General features: G+C 42.8%; 2 protein-coding genes across 7 annotated transcripts; one reads left to right on the top strand and one right to left on the bottom strand.

Moving 5' to 3' along the window:
- The first annotated feature begins 1,322 nt into the window (after positions 1-1,322).
- LOC311036846 (uncharacterized protein) lies at positions 1,323-4,744 on the top strand. 4 transcript variants are annotated; one of them, XM_084045858.1, is made up of 8 exons: positions 1,323-1,884; positions 1,956-2,006; positions 2,278-2,473; positions 2,662-2,714; positions 2,936-3,072; positions 3,183-3,247; positions 3,533-3,612; positions 4,199-4,744. In XM_084045858.1, the coding sequence occupies exons 5-8, from the start codon at positions 3,013-3,015 to the stop codon at positions 4,315-4,317; spliced, it is 324 nt and encodes a 107-aa protein (XP_083901984.1). In that variant the 5' UTR covers positions 1,323-1,884; positions 1,956-2,006; positions 2,278-2,473; positions 2,662-2,714; positions 2,936-3,012; the 3' UTR covers positions 4,318-4,744. The 4 variants fall into 4 exon arrangements, with proteins under 4 accessions (XP_083901984.1, XP_083901986.1, XP_083901985.1 ...); XM_084045860.1 differs by having other exon boundaries at positions 1,935-2,006; XM_084045861.1 differs by having other exon boundaries at positions 1,865-1,884; positions 1,935-2,006; positions 2,266-2,473.
- A 9,206-nt stretch (positions 4,745-13,950) lies between these two features.
- Positions 13,951-16,930, bottom strand: LOC311036506 (uncharacterized protein). 3 transcript variants are annotated; one of them, XM_084045231.1, is made up of 8 exons: positions 16,803-16,930; positions 16,681-16,731; positions 16,214-16,409; positions 15,973-16,025; positions 15,615-15,751; positions 15,440-15,504; positions 15,075-15,154; positions 13,951-14,488 (listed from the first exon to the last, which is right to left on the bottom strand). In XM_084045231.1, exons 5-8 carry the CDS (start codon positions 15,672-15,674, stop codon positions 14,370-14,372), a joined length of 324 nt encoding a protein of 107 aa, XP_083901357.1. In that variant the 5' UTR covers positions 15,675-15,751; positions 15,973-16,025; positions 16,214-16,409; positions 16,681-16,731; positions 16,803-16,930; the 3' UTR covers positions 13,951-14,369. The 3 variants fall into 3 exon arrangements, with proteins under 3 accessions (XP_083901357.1, XP_083901358.1, XP_083901359.1); XM_084045232.1 differs by having other exon boundaries at positions 16,681-16,752; positions 16,803-16,830; XM_084045233.1 differs by having other exon boundaries at positions 16,214-16,421; positions 16,681-16,752; positions 16,803-16,822.
- Positions 16,931-17,395: the final 465 nt, after the last annotated feature.

The raw sequence follows: 17,395 nt of genomic DNA, 5'->3' as shown, positions 1-17,395 counted from the left end.
CTCCGCACAATGAACCAAGTGAAGCCTGAGACCAGTCACCATATCTCAGGTTTGGAAATAGCCAAGTTGGACAAAAATGATTTCATACAACTCCCTAATGTGTTCACTCATAAAACCATGCCTGTCTCACAACACAATATTCCAAAAACAACAGGGCTTGTCACCATGGCCTTATTTGAAACATATCAAACTGCAAGAAATAGACTCTGGTGTTGACCTACTGATTGGCAGAAATGCTTCAAAGTTATTGGAACCTTTTTGGAGGTGGTTAACAGCCAGGCAGATCGACCATATGCTGTGAGGACCCTATTGGGGTGGGTCATCTATGGTCCCTTGATAGGAGACAACAATGTCAGGGATGAGACTGGCTGCACTGCTGCGGCTGTCAATCATATCATATATCCAGAAAAACAATCCGGACTTCAGTGAAAGAACAAGCAAGGAAATGGAAGCCAAGTCAGGGTAGGATGAAAGATGGACTACTGCGTGAAACAGATCTGTTCCGCAAGGTGGCTTGCCTCCCACAAGAAACGTTGGTGGTTATGTCCTCATACCCTTTCGCCATGGTCTGGAACAGCAATATTAAAGGTTACATTTTCTTTTTCTTTCAGCTAGTTCCCATCATGGCTGCACCTTCCTCGATCATCACCTGCTTGTCTCTCTCAGCACACCCTAAATTTGCTATTTGTCTTGCGTTTCAGCATCCTTCTCCCTCCGCCTCAGATAAACCATCTCTACCTCACCTCTCGCTTTATCCACCTCTCTTGCTTTATCGTCTAACCTTCTAACCTGTGCTTATACTCAAATGTAGTCATTTCTGTTCTCATCCCTCCATGTTGCTTCTAATGAGAATCGTAGCATTTTCAATCCGGCCGCCTCTAGTTCTTTGCCCTCTACTAACATGACCTCTTGCCCGGTGATTTATTGACTATGGTTCACATAATTTATTTTCTGATATTGCACTAACATGTTTGTGCTGTCTTTTTCAGGTCATGTATGCCAGGGATGTGTGGTTGGAGGATGGAAAGGAGACAGAGGGTACAATTCCTAATAATTGGATCGACAGGGGTAAGGGAACCATTAGATGGCCAAATGCCAAACAAACACAACTTACAAGATGAGAAAGGACCCCCAGGAGGACTGGCTGACGTCCCAGTTAGTCAAGATAAAGATGACTTCAGGCAGGTTTTTGGATCATTTACTCAATAATTCAAGTACAAATAGTTGAATCAATGTTTACAGTTGAATTGTATAACTTCTAGTTAAAGCTTGTGAATGTGACTAACTACAACCTGACCAGCCAAGCAGAGGAGGAAGAGGAGGATGTGGATGTGGTGATAAGGGAAGAGGAAACCTGTTAAAAGACAAGATGATGACTGATGTAGAGTTCATATGTTTCTCAAGTAACTTCTAAATATGAAATGTGTTAACAGAAACTGGGCCTCACATTGTAGACCATTCATGTTTTATATGACGTTTTGGACCATTATGGGTAACTTTCTTCTATAATCAATTTATAAGTCCATTGTCAAAAATGACAATCAAATGCTTTAATAAGGCTGTCTATTTTAGATATGGATATGTTTATTTTTACTTTATATTGCAGCCGTATAGGTGCCCTCCTTTCCTATCGCACCAAGGAAGTTGCAGTCCAGCCAGGACAACAATGTGTTACTCAATGCTTGTTGAGTATTGATGTCAATTTATGAAATATGATAATGATGTATTGGGTACACACAACATGAAATCAGTTACAAGCTGATTGTTATGTTTCAGACTCTGAAAATCAAGCCCTGGATGGCCTGGTGGATGTCGTGGTGGACACCATGTCTGTCGAGTTGGAGCATGCTGAGGGGTCTTGGCACAGGGAGATGTCTACACACAGTGAGTATGAATCACATTTAAGCAGTCACCTTTTGTATTTGGTATCTAAGAACATTCTTTGTCTTTTCCAGGCTCCCGACATGCAAGTGTAGCACCTCGGAGCAGAGAAATGTCCACACCCCGTGAGTATTCACTTTCTCCATTGCACCAACACATTTTAAGTACAGTCAGTACAAGGTGTTACATGTTGTGCATACTAAAGAAATCATTACCATACCTAATTCACAAGCAATGAGTAAGTAGTTACAGGCTCAATATGTTGAACTATGTGTATCAGAGGAGATGTGTGATTGTCAACATCTAAGACCAACCAGTAGGGGTAGTCTTTTTCAGTGTGACATGGTGTTGTAGTAGTATTATGTCCAAGTATTAAGTCTTTAGTGATGGCTCCAGCCATCAGGCACAGTGATGGCTCCAGACACAGTGTCGGATACCGGCACAGCATCAGGACCAGCCACGACTCCAGGTACAGCAACAGCTCGGAGGCACTCTGTCAGGTCCAGACATGATGACAGGTCCCACCGCAGTGATGGGTCGAGGAACACGGTCAGGTCCAGACATGACAGATCCAGGGACACGGTCAGGCATGGTGAGTTGTCCAAAGGCCCCAAGTAATCAAAACCTTTACAATTCAGCAAGTAGTATCGTGCACCCCTAATTGTTACAATATGACATATTTATTATTTCTCATCTAATGTATAGTCATCTGTCTTGGAAAGTTTTAATGCAAAAATATCACTTTGTAATTTCTAAAATGTACTTTTGTTCTTATTACAGGTGCTATGCAGTGACTGAGAGGCCAACATGGGCATTCCCATTGCCAGCACAAGGTAAGTTCTGAGCTATTTCAATGAAGACCCCCAACAAACTGGGGGACACTTAATTTGCAACCCTTCTCTCTTCTGCCCATTCTCTCCTTTCTTCCTTTACTGTTCTCTCTGTCTCCTCTCCTATCGGGACACAAAAACTGCTCTTCAATTATATCAGTGTTTTGTATCATTGTAGGGTGGTGTCTATAACATGTCTCTGTGTACACTTACTTATTTTTCAGTATACCAGAAGAAAGTCCTGACCATATCAATATTCACTAAAGAACCTGCCTCTTCAGCGGCCAGTCATGTTGAGAGAATGGAGGACTTCCAGAGAGAGGAGCAACTCCTCAGTGATGTCCAAGCTTTTAATACCCTGGTAGGCTTTTCAAGAGTCTGGAAGTAATGAACAGCATAAGATGCACTCGCACACTTTTTACGTTCCTCTGGGATATGTCAGTGAAAGTTTTCATGGACTTATTCCAACAGGTGCTGCAACTTTCCCGTTATAGAGGGAAGGACGTTAAGGACTGTGTCCACAAAGTTCTTGACAGGTATGTTTCAACATACACTATGAATTAACCCCTGTGTGATGTTTGGGTGCGCTGTGGTTTTCAATGTGTGAACACTTATTTGGTTAATTCTTCTAGATGAGCGCCTGACTGCATGTTTCCATTAATTTGCCTTTTTTTTTTTTAGCTTAACACCTGAATCCTCTGTTATGTCATGTCAATGACATAATGGTTGAACATTAAGTGAAAATTAGTAGTATAAAGGGTTTATACCATGTTTTACAATAAATCCTACTACATTATCAAATGTAATTTGTTTTTCTTAAGGCTCTTCAGTAACAGTCTGATGGCACAGTTGAACATGAAGGGGGAAAAAGAGAAGACTGCGGCTTTCAGCGCAATACAAGGTAAGCCCATATTTCATGTTGACCAAGGACAAATCAAAATGTAATTGGGTAAAACATGTCCTTTCCGGTTGACATAAAAAAAATACAATGCCAACTGTCTACCGTTACCGTCATAACATTTTAAATAACTGGTGGTTAGGTGTAGAAGGGAGATGGCTTTGTATTAAACTAGTTGTGGATGTACAAGCATTTTTGCATGTCAATATGGAGACTCGCAATCAGTTTTATTGTCACTTCCACAACACACACTAGGCAAACAGGGGAGCAAAATGCCATTCTCCTCAACTCATGATGCACATTAAAAAGAGGCAAACATTAAAAAGTAAAGAGCAGACAACATTGGTAAAAAGTGCTGATGCATTCAAAGTGCAATCCATCTTTCAAGATGTTGGTTTTGGGGGCAATACATGGTTCAGGGTTCTGATGGTTTGGGGCAGCTGTTGGATGACCTGCTGGTGCTTCCCCCTGAGCTCTTGAACCTCCTACCAGATGGCAGGAGTTCAATCGAGCTGTGTATTATGTCAGATAGGGACTAGGACAGCATGTTGCCTTTGCACATTTTTTATTGCCTTTTTCTACTATGCAGATGCAGTCATGAAATTCGACCCAGAAGCCACAGAGGACCTCATAAGGCAGCATGCCGCAGACCACCTCAAGCATGCTCCAGCGAGAAGGGGAGGACACACAGCAGGCACTCAGGACTGATTTAACTTGAACTTTCACTGTCCATTGTGGGGGATCTTAGTGTCACAGTATTGTACAGTGTTGTGTAATTTGAACTTGTGTTCTGTTCAACGAAGTAGCTCTGGTTGGACCTTACCCTGGTAGCTCACTGGCTATTCAGTACAGCACTTGTTTAATATGTTTCAGTTGTTGTGGAACCGGCCCAAGCAAAAAGGGTGTCCCTGCAAAGTAAGCTGTGCTATTATGTTTTATTATTATTTTATTTTCATTCGACTAGTGACGTGGACTTGGACTTAGCCCCCCTCGGACATACCTGTGGACTACACCAGGTACAAATGACTTTTTTGTTGCTCTCCCTCATGGAGCTACTTGCGGATTATACCAGGGTCAGTCCACCCTAGGTGGACACGCACTGACCTTTTGCACCTTAATCCCATGTATAACGCACTGACTTTTTTGTCTTTTTTTTAATAATAATAATAATAATAATGTTTATTGTCCCCAAGGGGAAAATTGTCTTCACAAGGTCTGTTCACAACAAAACAACATAACAACATGACAACAGAAACAACATATCACAAGACAAAGACATGAGGACCCCACTGTACACAGAAAACCCTCCTATGGACGGGGCAGTTGGTTTAGTGCCGCGAATTGCGAATTTTATTGTACTCTTTTTCTCTAAGCACCTTAACGTCATAAGTATATCATGCACAGTATACGTACATTGCTGCTATGCTCAGGCACCTTAGTTTTTATTATCTCAGGTACTTTGTAAATATGTAGATAACTTGTTTGGCCTTCTGCTGTTCTCTTGTTTGATCTCCTTCCCACTTGCCCCCCACCCCTCTTCTTCTTCCCCCCCTCTTCTTTCTATGGAAATTAACGTTGCGCTGGGAACGATGTACAAAAACGAATTTCACCCACTTTTGTACCTTGTAAACCTGTGATGTGACAATAAACCTGATTCTGATTCTGACGTGTAAAAAAAAAAAAGAGAAGTTAACTGCTCTGTTCTGGATCAAGCTTAATCAGCCCTGGTGACTGCTTTGTGTGTGCTTTGTGTTAAGTGGCTGTCCCGCTTCTGTTCTGTCAAAAATAATTCAAAGCTGGCTTGATCTGCTGTTTGTTTGAATACTTAATTAGTCAGATAGGTAAACGTCATGAGGTACGTTAAGGCTAAAAGGATAACACAAGTCCTGGGGACTTGTTTCCATTGTGGTCCTATGAACTAGATTCCATTTCAGGGGGTCTAGTTCCAGTCCACAAATATTCCACAATCATATGGAATATTTGTGGAATACTGTAATTGTGGAACATTTGTTTGCGCAGCTGTGTATTCACAAGAAGAATAAAGAGATAATAAGGAAATAAGTGTGTATTGAATTGTGATTTGTTTGTAAACCTCTGTGTACTGTATTCCCAGTTTTCAGAAGGTGGCATAACCATTTGATCTTGTTCATTTTCCTGTAGCTTTGTTTGATTAGCTTAGCAGCATGTTAACTACTAACTATGTTAAAGCTACAGGAAAATGAACAGGAAATGGGGATTACAGTTATGCACCGAGCCTAGAAGAAGTGGATTGTTTGATTAGTTTATTGAATATTAAAATTCAAAAGGATAAAAAACACAAGAAAGCCCGTAGGCTTGTTTCAATCGTGGTCCTTTGGGAAAGGGGACATAGGGAGCTACAATACAATACAATATAATAACATAAAAAACATAAAACAAGGCCAAATAAAACTTACAAATTCAAAAAGGACAAACAGAAGACTAAACATCAACTAAACAAAAATTAAGATTGGGGTAAAGATGTCTATAATTAGTCTAAATTTGACGTAGAAAAGATGACCACATTTGGACTAGAATAAGCCCTTATGTAGAGGTTTGGACGTTCAGAAGACATCCGACAAAGACGCAATTAAAACTTTCATTCTGCACCCTTCAGGGACCAAAATGGGACGTTCAAAAATGACCTCATTGCACATTGGGAATAAAATAATATACTGTATATGTGAAAACATCTGTTCTATTCCTGTTGTTCCCTGAAGATGAAATGGTCGAGCTCGTTTGCCTGACCCCCAATTGTTATAATTGATCGTTCCTTCCGACCGACCGAGAGGCATACCGGACCGAGGTGGAAGGGCAACACTGCCCTCTAGTGGATACATCCAGTTTGTACATGCACATGTTAACCCAGAGTACAGAAGTCCTGACGTCACTCGTCCATCCCCTGGGTCGTAAAGTCATTTCCCTATGGAGAATAACATTGGGTCATCATAGAATCGTCTCATAAGAATTGTGGTCCAAAAATAAACAAACTGCCTCGGCGATATTGTCAGGGAGGAGCCTCGGCATTGTTTATGATAGTCAGTCACTCATATTTGAAAAAGTCAGTTTCTGGCAAATTTAACTAATTCGGCAGAAGTAACATTAGCGTTTTCTCACCGTCAGTTGATGCTTCATATCCATAAGAGTAAAACCGCCGGGGTCATTTGTTTATGTTTGGAACACAGTTCTTATTTGACGCGATATTAAACACGTCTATGGGAATTCAGAACAGGGGGGAAAAGGTTTTAAAGGTTTACGGTTCTAGAGGTTTTACATCTTCTAAAGCTCTAAGGTATTCTCTAAAATTCAAATGGTAGCCGATATGTCCTAAGTAGGCCGAACGTTGTAGAGTTGGAACGGAGTTTGTAGCTAAAAGTATGAAGGACTAGTTAGGGGTCAAAAAACGAATACGTAGTGACAATAACGTCAGTGTGCTCGCTAAGTATATACTGTTAGGCACATACGTGAAATGTGGCCTCTGCACTTTAACAACTAACAGCCTCAAATCACTCTAAGATTGCCACATTGTTGACCTGACCTGGAATCGTACCCAGCACATCCAGGACCTCTGGTTCACCAGGCAGGCCCACTAACCACTCAGCTATAGCACTCTGATTAACATCATGTCAGAAAATGAAATGAAACAGAGGTCTGACTATACTGAGTCAGAGTCAAGCTTTACAAAATGTAAGTTGTGTAAAAAAAAGTCTCACTATACTAAGTTGTTATTTGTTTGTTTAAGTCAGGCTATACTCTACTCAGAGTCATAAGTTTACAAAATGTACTAAAGTACAGTGAACGTCTGTGCGGTTTGTCTTCATCACTGAAAATAACGTACATGTAAACAGATATAAAACTGCTGTCATGTGCAGTTGGGGTGAAGAAACACAACCATTTCACTCCTAATAGTACCTATTTGATTTGACATCCTGACTTGCTGCTGTGGCTGAGGCTTGAACCTGTTACCTGCGGCTCACTAGTCAGTGACTCTATCCATTCACCTACAGCTGTTTCCTTGTAATCTGTGGTTCTAAAACGTTTTGTTGTCAACCCCCCAAATTGACATGTATTTGGGCAGTGGACCCCAATGTGAAAAGATGTAGTGTCAGGGCCCCCCATGAAAAAGATTTATATTTATGCTGTAACACATTTTAAAGTTATTTGTCTTGTTTGTTGTTCAAGTCAAAGCACCAGGAAGGCTGTACTTGAGAGCCATCTGTTAGCTCAATGGGTTGAGACACAGTATTCATGATCCAGAGGCCATGAGTTCAAATCCCATTGATGTCTTTCCTATGAGTCTTTCCTTTGCAGACTGGCTTCCAGAAGATCAAGTGAAAACCATCAGGAAGGCTGTATTTGTCATCCAACTCTTAGCTCAATGGGTTGAGACGCAGTATACATGATCCAGAGGCCATGAGTTCAAATCCCACTGGTGTCTTTACTGTGATGCTTTCCTTTGCAGACTAACTTCTAGAAAAACAAGTTAAAAGCACCAGGAGACCTGTAACTCTCAGCCAACAGCATAGCTCAACTGGTAGAGCGTCTGTCCAATAACATGACTTGACTTCACTTGAGTGGGTTCGATTCCCGCTCGAGTGAAGTTTCCCCGGTATCTTTGGGCAACGGATAAATTGACTGATATCCTTAGTGATGCTTCCCTTTGCAGACTAACTTCCAGAAAACAAGTTAAAAGCACCAAGAAACCTGTAACTCTCAGTCGACAGCATAGCTCAACTGGTAGAGCGTCTGTCCAATAACATGACACTTCACTTGAGTGGGTTCAATTCCCAGTCGAGTCAAGTGTCCCCGGTAACTTGGGGCAACGGATAAATTGACTGATATCCGTAGAATAACTTGTATGAGTGTGCTGGTTCAAATCCAGTTCAACCCAGGACCGAGCGGTCCTGGGTTCGATTCCCACTAACGTCAAGTCCCCGGTAAATTGGGGCAGCGGATAAATTGACTGATATCCGTAGAATAACTTGTAGGAGTGTCCTGGTTCAAATCCAGTCACCACCTTAGTAACTGAGACCGAATCTGGCCAATTCGGTCTCAGTTACTGAGATAGATAGAGGGTGTGTAGAGTGGGCGGAGTAGAGTAGGGGTAGAGTAAAGAGGGAATGTAGTGGGAGGAGTAGGACTAGGGGGAGGATTAGGAGTAGGACTAGGGGGAGGAGTAGAACTAGGGGGAAGAGTAGGACTAGGAGTAGAACTAGAGTAGGGGGCCAGAGTAGGAGTAGGGGGAGGAGTAGGGCCAGAGTAGGAGAAGGGGTAGGGCCCAGAGTAGGGGGAGGAGTAGGGCCAGAGTAGGAGAAGGGGGAGGGCCCAGAATAGGGGGAGGAGTAGGGCCCAGAATAGGGGGAGGGCCCAGAATAGGGGGAGGAGTAGGGCCAGAGTAGGAGAAGGGGGAGGGCCCAGAATAGGGGGAGGAGTAGGGCCCGAGTAGGAGAAGGGGGAGGGCCCAGAATAGGGGGAGGAGTAGGGCCAGAGTAGGAGAAGGGGGAGGAGTAGGGGGAGGGCCCAGAATAGGGGGAGGAGTAGGGCCCAGAATAGGGGGAGGAGTAGGAGAAGGGGGGGGGCCCAGAATAGGGGGAGGAGTAGGGCCAGAGTAGGGGGAGGGCCCGGGCCCAGAATAGGCCAACAGTAGTTAAGGCCAACATTCCTATTTCCCTCTAGTTGTCCTCTTATTGCAAATCTCCACACACGCGATATTGCAAATCTCTAATAAAATTTCACCTCCATACAGAAACCAAAACCATATCCCTCTCCTGGCTCCCTACTCCACCCACCTACTCCTCCCCCTATTCTGGGCCCTCCCCCTACTCTGGCCCTACTCCTCCCCCTATTCTGGGCCCTCCCCCTACTCCTCCCCTACTCCTCCCCCTATTCTGGGCCCTCCCCCTACTCCTCCCCCTTCTCCTACTCTGGCCCTACTCCTCCCCCTATTCTGGGCCCTCCCCCTTCTCCTACTCGGGCCCTACTCCTCCCCCTATTCTGGGCCCTCCCCCTTCTCCTACTCTGGCCCTACTCCTCCCCCTATTCTGGGCCCTCCCCCTTCTCCTACTCCTCCCCCTATTCTGGGCCCTACTCCTCCCCCTATTCTGGGCCCTCCCCCTTCTCCTACTCTGGCCCTACTCCTCCCCCTACTCTGGGCCCTACCCCTTCTCCTACTCTGGCCCTACTCCTCCCCCTACTCCTACTCTGGCCCCCTACTCTAGTTCTACTCCTAGTCCTACTCTTCCCCCTAGTTCTACTCCTCCCCCTAGTCCTACTCCTAATCCTCCCCCTAGTCCTACTCCTCCCACTACATTCCCTCTTTACTCTACCCCTACTCTACTCCGCCCACTCTACACACCCTCTATCTATCTCAGTAACTGAGACCGAATTGGCCAGATTCGGTCTCAGTTACTAAGGTGGTGACTGGATTTGAACCAGGACACTCCTACAAGTTATTCTACGGATATCAGTCAATTTATCCGCTGCCCCAATTTACCGGGGACTTGACGTTAGTGGGAATCGAACCCAGGACCGCTCGGTCCTGGGTTGAACTGGATTTGAACCAGCACACTCATACAAGTTATTCTACGGATATCAGTCAATTTATCCGTTGCCCCAAGTTACCGGGGACACTTGACTCGACTGGGAATTGAACCCACTCAAGTGAAGTGTCATGTTATTGGACAGACGCTCTACCAGTTGAGCTATGCTGTCGACTGAGAGTTACAGGTTTCTTGGTGCTTTTAACTTGTTTTCTGGAAGTTAGTCTGCAAAGGGAAGCATCACTAAGGATATCAGTCAATTTATCCGTTGCCCAAAGATACCGGGGAAACTTCACTCGAGCGGGAATCGAACCCACTCAAGTGAAGTCAAGTCATGTTATTGGACAGACGCTCTACCAGTTGAGCTATGCTGTTGGCTGAGAGTTACAGGTCTCCTGGTGCTTTTAACTTGTTTTTCTAGAAGTTAGTCTGCAAAGGAAAGCATCACAGTAAAGACACCAGTGGGATTTGAACTCATGGCCTCTGGATCATGTATACTGCGTCTCAACCCATTGAGCTAAGAGTTGGATGACAAATACAGCCTTCCTGATGGTTTTCACTTGATCTTCTGGAAGCCAGTCTGCAAAGGAAAGACTCATAGGAAAGACATCAATGGGATTTGAACTCATGGCCTCTGGATCATGAATACTGTGTCTCAACCCATTGAGCTAACAGATGGCTCTCAAGTACAGCCTTCCTGGTGCTTTGACTTGAACAACAAACAAGACAAATAACTTTAAAATGTGTTACAGCATAAATATAAATCTTTTTCATGGGGGGCCCTGACACTACATCTTTTCACATTGGGGTCCACTGCCCAAATACATGTCAATTTGGGGGGTTGACAACAAAACGTTTTAGAACCACAGATTACAAGGAAACAGCTGTAGGTGAATGGATAGAGTCACTGACTAGTGAGCCGCAGGTAACAGGTTCAAGCCTCAGCCACAGCAGCAAGTCAGGATGTCAAATCAAATAGGTACTATTAGGAGTGAAATGGTTGTGTTTCTTCACCCCAACTGCACATGACAGCAGTTTTATATCTGTTTACATGTACGTTATTTTCAGTGATGAAGACAAACCGCACAGACGTTCACTGTACTTTAGTACATTTTGTAAACTTATGACTCTGAGTAGAGTATAGCCTGACTTAAACAAACAAATAACAACTTAGTATAGTGAGACTTTTTTTTACACAACTTACATTTTGTAAAGCTTGACTCTGACTCAGTATAGTCAGACCTCTGTTTCATTTCATTTTCTGACATGATGTTAATCAGAGTGCTATAGCTGAGTGGTTAGTGGGCCTGCCTGGTGAACCAGAGGTCCTGGATGTGCTGGGTACGATTCCAGGTCAGGTCAACAATGTGGCAATCTTAGAGTGATTTGAGGCTGTTAGTTGTTAAAGTGCAGAGGCCACATTTCACGTATGTGCCTAACAGTATATACTTAGCGAGCACACTGACGTTATTGTCACTACGTATTCGTTTTTTGACCCCTAACTAGTCCTTCATACTTTTAGCTACAAACTCCGTTCCAACTCTACAACGTTCGGCCTACTTAGGACATATCGGCTACCATTTGAATTTTAGAGAATACCTTAGAGCTTTAGAAGATGTAAAACCTCTAGAACCGTAAACCTTTAAAACCTTTAAAACCTTTTCCCCCCTGTTCTGAATTCCCATAGACGTGTTTAATATCGCGTCAAATAAGAACTGTGTTCCAAACATAAACAAATGACCCCGGCGGTTTTACTCTTATGGATATGAAGCATCAACTGACGGTGAGAAAACGCTAATGTTACTTCTGCCGAATTAGTTAAATTTGCCAGAAACTGACTTTTTCAAATATGAGTGACTGACTATCATAAACAATGCCGAGGCTCCTCCCTGACAATATCGCCGAGGCAGTTTGTTTATTTTTGGACCACAATTCTTATGAGACGATTCTATGATGACCCAATGTTATTCTCCATAGGGAAATGACTTTACGACCCAGGGGATGGACGAGTGACGTCAGGACTTCTGTACTCTGGGTTAACATGTGCATGTACAAACTGGATGTATCCACTAGAGGGCAGTGTTGCCCTTCCACCTCGGTCCGGTATGCCTCTCGGTCGGTCGGAAGGAACGATCAATTATAACAATTGGGGGTCAGGCAAACGAGCTCGACCATTTCATCTTCAGGGAACAACAGGAATAGAACAGATGTTTTCACATATACAGTATATTATTTTATTCCCAATGTGCAATGAGGTCATTTTTGAACGTCCCATTTTGGTCCCTGAAGGGTGCAGAATGAAAGTTTTAATTGCGTCTTTGTCGGATGTCTTCTGAACGTCCAAACCTCTACATAAGGGCTTATTCTAGTCCAAATGTGGTCATCTTTTCTACGTCAAATTTAGACTAATTATAGACATCTTTACCCCAATCTTAATTTTTGTTTAGTTGATGTTTAGTCTTGTTTGTCCTTTTTGAATTTGTAAGTTTTATTTGGCCTTGTTTTATGTTTTTTATGTTATTATATTGTATTGTAGCTCCCTATGCCCCCTTTCCCAAAGGACCACGATTGAAACAAGCCTACGGGCTTTCTTGTGTTTTTTATCCTTTTGAATTTTAATATTCAATAAACTAATCAAACAATCCACTTCTTCTAGGCTCGGTGCATAACTGTAATCCCCATTTCCTGTTCATTTTCCTGTAGCTTTAACATAGTTAGTAGTTAACATGCTGCTAAGCTAATCAAACAAAGCTACAGGAAAATGAACAAGATCAAATGGTTATGCCACCTTCTGAAAACTGGGAATACAGTACACAGAGGTTTACAAACAAATCACAATTCAATACACACTTATTTCCTTATTATCTCTTTATTCTTCTTGTGAATACACAGCTGCGCAAACAAATGTTCCACAATTACAGTATTCCACAAATATTCCATATGATTGTGGAATATTTGTGGACTGGAACTAGACCCCCTGAAATGGAATCTAGTTCATAGGACCACAATGGAAACAAGTCCCCAGGACTTGTGTTATCCTTTTAGCCTTAACGTACCTCATGACGTTTACCTATCTGACTAATTAAGTATTCAAACAAACAGCAGATCAAGCCAGCTTTGAATTATTTTTGACAGAACAGAAGCGGGACAGCCACTTAACACAAAGCACACACAAAGCAGTCACCAGGGCTGATTAAGCTTGATCCAGAACAGAGCAGTTAACTTCTCTTTTTTTTTTTTACACGTCAGAATCAGAATCAGGTTTATTGTCACATCACAGGTTTACAAGGTACAAAAGTGGGTGAAATTCGTTTTTGTACATCGTTCCCAGCGCAACGTTAATTTCCATAGAAAGAAGAGGGGGGGAAGAAGAAGAGGGGTGGGGGGCAAGTGGGAAGGAGATCAAACAAGAGAACAGCAGAAGGCCAAACAAGTTATCTACATATTTACAAAGTACCTGAGATAATAAAAACTAAGGTGCCTGAGCATAGCAGCAATGTACGTATACTGTGCATGATATACTTATGACGTTAAGGTGCTTAGAGAAAAAGAGTACAATAAAATTCGCAATTCGCGGCACTAAACCAACTGCCCCGTCCATAGGAGGGTTTTCTGTGTACAGTGGGGTCCTCATGTCTTTGTCTTGTGATATGTTGTTTCTGTTGTCATGTTGTTATGTTGTTTTGTTGTGAACAGACCTTGTGAAGACAATTTTCCCCTTGGGGACAATAAACATTATTATTATTATTATTATTAAAAAAAAGACAAAAAAGTCAGTGCGTTATACATGGGATTAAGGTGCAAAAGGTCAGTGCGTGTCCACCTAGGGTGGACTGACCCTGGTATAATCCGCAAGTAGCTCCATGAGGGAGAGCAACAAAAAAGTCATTTGTACCTGGTGTAGTCCACAGGTATGTCCGAGGGGGGCTAAGTCCAAGTCCACGTCACTAGTCGAATGAAAATAAAATAATAATAAAACATAATAGCACAGCTTACTTTGCAGGGACACCCTTTTTGCTTGGGCCGGTTCCACAACAACTGAAACATATTAAACAAGTGCTGTACTGAATAGCCAGTGAGCTACCAGGGTAAGGTCCAACCAGAGCTACTTCGTTGAACAGAACACAAGTTCAAATTACACAACACTGTACAATACTGTGACACTAAGATCCCCCACAATGGACAGTGAAAGTTCAAGTTAAATCAGTCCTGAGTGCCTGCTGTGTGTCCTCCCCTTCTCGCTGGAGCATGCTTGAGGTGGTCTGCGGCATGCTGCCTTATGAGGTCCTCTGTGGCTTCTGGGTCGAATTTCATGACTGCATCTGCATAGTAGAAAAAGGCAATAAAAAATGTGCAAAGGCAACATGCTGTCCTAGTCCCTATCTGACATAATACACAGCTCGATTGAACTCCTGCCATCTGGTAGGAGGTTCAAGAGCTCAGGGGGAAGCACCAGCAGGTCATCCAACAGCTGCCCCAAACCATCAGAACCCTGAACCATGTATTGCCCCCAAAACCAACATCTTGAAAGATGGATTGCACTTTGAATGCATCAGCACTTTTTACCAATGTTGTCTGCTCTTTACTTTTTAATGTTTGCCTCTTTTTAATGTGCATCATGAGTTGAGGAGAATGGCATTTTGCTCCCCTGTTTGCCTAGTGTGTGTTGTGGAAGTGACAATAAAACTGATTGCGAGTCTCCATATTGACATGCAAAAATGCTTGTACATCCACAACTAGTTTAATACAAAGCCATCTCCCTTCTACACCTAACCACCAGTTATTTAAAATGTTATGACGGTAACGGTAGACAGTTGGCATTGTATTTTTTTTATGTCAACCGGAAAGGACATGTTTTACCCAATTACATTTTGATTTGTCCTTGGTCAACATGAAATATGGGCTTACCTTGTATTGCGCTGAAAGCCGCAGTCTTCTCTTTTTCCCCCTTCATGTTCAACTGTGCCATCAGACTGTTACTGAAGAGCCTTAAGAAAAACAAATTACATTTGATAATGTAGTAGGATTTATTGTAAAACATGGTATAAACCCTTTATACTACTAATTTTCACTTAATGTTCAACCATTATGTCATTGACATGACATAACAGAGGATTCAGGTGTTAAGCTAAAAAAAAAAAAGGCAAATTAATGGAAACATGCAGTCAGGCGCTCATCTAGAAGAATTAACCAAATAAGTGTTCACACATTGAAAACCACAGCGCACCCAAACATCACACAGGGGTTAATTCATAGTGTATGTTGAAACATACCTGTCAAGAACTTTGTGGACACAGTCCTTAACGTCCTTCCCTCTATAACGGGAAAGTTGCAGCACCTGTTGGAATAAGTCCATGAAAACTTTCACTGACATATCCCAGAGGAACGTAAAAAGTGTGCGAGTGCATCTTATGCTGTTCATTACTTCCAGACTCTTGAAAAGCCTACCAGGGTATTAAAAGCTTGGACATCACTGAGGAGTTGCTCCTCTCTCTGGAAGTCCTCCATTCTCTCAACATGACTGGCCGCTGAAGAGGCAGGTTCTTTAGTGAATATTGATATGGTCAGGACTTTCTTCTGGTATACTGAAAAATAAGTAAGTGTACACAGAGACATGTTATAGACACCACCCTACAATGATACAAAACACTGATATAATTGAAGAGCAGTTTTTGTGTCCCGATAGGAGAGGAGACAGAGAGAACAGTAAAGGAAGAAAGGAGAGAATGGGCAGAAGAGAGAAGGGTTGCAAATTAAGTGTCCCCCAGTTTGTTGGGGGTCTTCATTGAAATAGCTCAGAACTTACCTTGTGCTGGCAATGGGAATGCCCATGTTGGCCTCTCAGTCACTGCATAGCACCTGTAATAAGAACAAAAGTACATTTTAGAAATTACAAAGTGATATTTTTGCATTAAAACTTTCCAAGACAGATGACTATACATTAGATGAGAAATAATAAATATGTCATATTGTAACAATTAGGGGTGCACGATACTACTTGCTGAATTGTAAAGGTTTTGATTACTTGGGGCCTTTGGACAACTCACCATGCCTGACCGTGTCCCTGGATCTGTCATGTCTGGACCTGACCGTGTTCCTCGACCCATCACTGCGGTGGGACCTGTCATCATGTCTGGACCTGACAGAGTGCCTCCGAGCTGTTGCTGTACCTGGAGTCGTGGCTGGTCCTGATGCTGTGCCGGTATCCGACACTGTGTCTGGAGCCATCACTGTGCCTGATGGCTGGAGCCATCACTAAAGACTTAATACTTGGACATAATACTACTACAACACCATGTCACACTGAAAAAGACTACCCCTACTGGTTGGTCTTAGATGTTGACAATCACAAATCTCCTCTGATACACATAGTTCAACACATTGAGCCTGTAACTACTTACTCATTGCTTGTGAATTAGGTATGGTAATGATTTCTTTAGTATGCACAACATGTAACACCTTGTACTGACTGTACTTAAAATGTGTTGGTGCAATGGAGAAAGTGAATACTCACGGGGTGTGGACATTTCTCTGCTCCGAGGTGCTACACTTGCATGTCGGGAGCCTGGAAAAGACAAAGAATGTTCTTAGATACCAAATACAAAAGGTGACTGCTTAAATGTGATTCACACTCACTGTGTGTAGACATCTCCCTGTGCCAAGACCCCTCAGCATGCTCCAACTCGACAGACATGGTGTCCACCACGACATCCACCAGGCCATCCAGGGCTTGATTTTCAGAGTCTGAAACATAAAGGACCCCCTGCCACTGCAGCTCACATAAAATGCCGTAACTCGGGGGCTTGCCCCCCACAAACAATCCCTCCACACAACTAGGAACCAATCGCCGTTACAGCCCTCTTCTGTATACATGTGACCTACGGTCGCTTATCTCCCGATTAGGGAGTCTTACTGGTATTTCATAAATTGACATCAATACTCAACAAGCATTGAGTAACACATTGTTGTCCTGGCTGGACTGCAACTTCCTTGGTGCGATAGGAAAGGAGGGCACCTATACGGCTTATTAAAGCATTTGATTGTCATTTTTGACAATGGACTTATAAATTGATTATAGAAGAAAGTTACCCATAATGCTCCAAAACGTCATATAAAACATGAATGGTCTACAATGTGAGGCCCAGTTTCATACATTTCATATTTAGAAGTTACTTGAGAAACATATGAACTCTACATCAGTCATCATCTTGTCTTTTAACAGGTTTCCT

This window comes from Gymnoscopelus microlampas (assembly GCF_963454915.1).
Source record: "Gymnoscopelus microlampas genome assembly, chromosome: 20".
Classification (NCBI taxonomy): domain Eukaryota; kingdom Metazoa; phylum Chordata; class Actinopteri; order Myctophiformes; family Myctophidae; genus Gymnoscopelus; species Gymnoscopelus microlampas.
The sequence above is the reverse complement of the archived record's forward strand: the minus strand, read 5'-3'. Positions and strand labels throughout refer to the sequence as shown.